The following is a 3,338-nucleotide window of genomic DNA, read 5'->3' as shown; positions in this document are numbered from 1 at the left end:
AACTTTCAAATGCCACTTTCGATCTTTTCAGAAAATGATCTCCCTAGTTTGCTTCCTATTTCATATAGGAGTACAAATATAGCAGCAGAACCTCAACATGTTTATATTTCTGCTGCCATTTCAGAACAATTTGCAAGAGACAGAATCCAAAGAAACAGTAAACGGGCGTGGCAGGAAGCTTCACTGGAGCTCGGGCCTCGCCGGCCCCACGTGACATACTGCCAGATGGAAACTCCCCTGGTTGGGCCCCGCGTGTCATAGCCACCAGTGAAGTGTCGGTAGTCTCACCTTCACCTTGCTCGCGTCATCTCCTCCTTCTTCAACAACCTCGATCTCCTACTCCAAACAAGAAGCTTCTCCCTCCACCTCCCAGGGACGCCATTCCCGTCCCCCGAGATCCCGCCCCGTGCCGCCACTTCAGACCCATTCCGCGCCGGCGTCGTCTCCAGCAGCGGAGCCGCGCATTGCGGGACTGGTGCTGTTCCAAGAATCTGATCTTGCCTCGGATCTGACCCGGCGGCGGCGTCGTTCGAACCCAGACAAGGAGCGGCGCCGGGGATGGCGCAGCCGCGGAACGGGGCGGTGCGGCTGCCGCAGATGAACGCGCTGGAGGTGCTGCGGGAGACGGTGCGCGTGCTGCGCGCGGACCCGCACGCCTTCACCTCCGTGCTCTTCCTCCTGCTCTGCCCGGCCTCGGGCGTCCTCCTCCTCTCCGCCGCCGCGCTGGAGGGCACGCTCGTCCTCCCCCTCGCGCGCCGCCTCCTCGCCGCCGCCGCGGAGTCGGGCCTGCCCGCCACGCACTTCCTCCGGCAGCTCGCGCACCACCTCGCCGCCACGCTCGTCGCCGCCGTCGTCTCCTTCCCGGCGCTCCTCACGCTGCTCCTCGCCGCGCGCGCCGCCGTCGCCTACGCCGTCGCCGCCGTCTACGCGGGGAAGCCCCTCCCCGCCGCCGACCTCTCGCTCCTCGCGCGCCGCGCCTGGCCGCGCCTCGCCGCCACCTACGGCCTGTCCTGCGCGGCCGTCGTCGCCTGCCTCGCCGCCTCCCTCGCGCTCCTCGTCACCGTCTGCTCCACGCTCAAGTCCCTGCTCTACCCGCCGGACGTCGTCGTCAGCGCCGGCCTCCTCACGGTCCTGGCTTTCTCCGTCGTGTACGCGCACGCCATCATAATCTCCAACCTCGCCGGAGTCATCGCCGTTCTCGAGGACGTGGCTGGGGCCAATGCGCTGCGCCGGTCCGTGCAGCTGATGCGCGGGCAAACCCATGTCGGGCTGCTCATCTTTCTTCTGTCCACCATTGGCCTGGCCTTCGTCGAGGGGCTGTTTGAGCACAGGGTCAAGACGCTCAGCTACGGAGATGGCACGTCTCGGCTCTGGGAGGGGCCATTGCTTATTCTCATGTACTCCTTTGTGATGCTCATCGATTCGATGATGAGCGCCGTGTTCTACTTCACTTGCCGATCATCAAGCTTGGGAATTCTGGATGAGGAATCCGTTGCGGAGCTTGAGATGATGGTCGATGGCAAGTCAGATGAAGTCAGGTGATCAAGGTAGGACTATTCGTCGAAGGTGTATTTGTTCATATTCTCAGGGGAAATAATTGAGGCTGCTGGGCATTGTCCTGTTTTCTCAAGATTCAATGGTGGCGCCATGACTATATGGTTCATTGGTTGATGGTCATGGCGAATGAATTCTTTTGCAGTCATTTGGGGTCTTCTAAGCTCATGTAATGGCGCAGATGCAAAAGAGAAGACAGGAGAAATCTTAGGTTTGGTTTTTCTTGGTCAGTATCGACAGCGATCTGAGATCTGGCAATGTGTGTAGCATTCTTTTGAAATCAATCATGTAACTAGTATATCGATTCAATCGCGATAGAGTTTTTTTTTCCGTCTTAACACCTTTTTGGTTATACAGAATGAAACATATTGTACTACTGAGATACTGATTACTCTGAAACTTGATTCTTCAAGTGTCACTTAGTGCAAATTTACTTTTCAGTGACTTCCAAGCTTGTATTCTGAATAGCGCTTTTTTAACAACTACTGGTAAGCAGATTCATGTTTGTTTTCTCTTAATTCTTTTAGTTCACAAGTCTGATATGTCTACATTTCAGTTATTCCTGTTCTAACAAGAATGTAACTGAAGATAATTTACAGGATGTGTAGATGATTCCTTTCTTTTCAGCAGACAAAATTTTCGTATATGGAGCAAAGGAACCTTCATTGTTTCATGAGTTTTCTTTTAATTGCTGGATCTTCTGGTGAGTATTTTCTCAACTCTGAAGCTTAGGATCTGGCATATGAAGCATCTTCTGTCTTCCATCTTCTTAACTAATGGGGGTGGGACTTCAACTCTTTTTCTACAACAGATGTATATTTCTTCCTACGTCAGATCATAAACACAGCACGTTGACTTACATTTAGTACTGGTCATGTATTTTCCCCGCCAAGTGGTTTTATCTGAACCGGGGTTCATTTAGTACTGGTCATGTATTGTCCCCAAGATGGAACTTGCAGTATTCGCTGAACCATACGAGTATACAATTTGTCAAGCGTTTACTGGAGACGCGAATGAAGCAAGACTGCAAGATTCAGCTTGTGTGTGTAAGCTATCAGTTGATAATTGACACTGACAGTTACACTGCATCTTTTTTTTTTTTCCTTTTTTCCTTTTTGTGGGTAACCACATTACCCAGTTTGCTACAAAATTACTATAATATATGTGAACTATACCTTGCATTTGTACTTATTTTTATGTGCCAAGAACAAAAAATATGGAATAATTAATGCGCTATTTAACTAAACTGAATAAATATCTCTTACCCTGTAACATAGATACTTAAGTTTTGATAATGAATGACTCAAACCTTTCTTGGTAGCACAGTTTTCACTGGCCGAAGCAAAAACTGGTTCAGTTGACTGGCCATCACATCATCATGTGCCGTCTTATATAATAGTATGTGTTATATAGTCTCAGATCTAGTAATTGGGACGTGTTTGACTTGGCTATGTACTTGGAGGCTTAATCAAACTATTTAGGACTTCATCAGATGCTTAATAATGGGTTTGCCAAATGTGATCTAGATGGATGGATTTAGACAAGCTATTCATTTCTTAATAGTTAGACAGCTAGTTCATCTTTCTTCTATCCACCATTGGTCTGGCCTTCGTCGAGGGGCTGTTTGAGCACGGGGTTAAGATGCTGAGCTACGTAAATGGCACGTCACGGCTCTGGAAAGGGCCATTGCTTATCCCAAGGTACTCTTTTGTGATGCTGGTCGAATCAATGGTGAGCGTGGTGTTCTACTTCATTTACTGGCCATCGAGCTTGGAAATTCTGGA

At 50.0% G+C, this 3,338-nt stretch overlaps 1 protein-coding gene across 1 annotated transcript; it reads left to right on the top strand.

Moving 5' to 3' along the window:
* Positions 1–286: 286 nt before the first annotated feature.
* On the top strand, positions 287–1,966 carry LOC127332798 (uncharacterized). The gene is made up of 2 exons (XM_051359139.2): positions 287–1,547; positions 1,700–1,966. The coding sequence occupies exon 1, from the start codon at positions 559–561 to the stop codon at positions 1,540–1,542; it is 984 nt and encodes a 327-aa protein (XP_051215099.1). The 5' UTR covers positions 287–558; the 3' UTR covers positions 1,543–1,547; positions 1,700–1,966.
* The last annotated feature ends 1,372 nt before the right edge of the window (positions 1,967–3,338 follow it).

The sequence above is a fragment of the Lolium perenne genome, chromosome 2 (genome assembly GCF_019359855.2).
Source record: "Lolium perenne isolate Kyuss_39 chromosome 2, Kyuss_2.0, whole genome shotgun sequence".
NCBI classification, from domain to species: domain Eukaryota; kingdom Viridiplantae; phylum Streptophyta; class Magnoliopsida; order Poales; family Poaceae; genus Lolium; species Lolium perenne.
This window is presented reverse-complemented; position numbering and strand designations above follow the sequence as displayed.

Excerpts from the sequence above, each read along its gene's own strand:
- LOC127332798 (XM_051359139.2), top strand. The coding sequence starts at position 559 with ATGGCGCAGCCGCGGAACGGGGCGGTGCGGCTGCCGCAGATGAACGCG.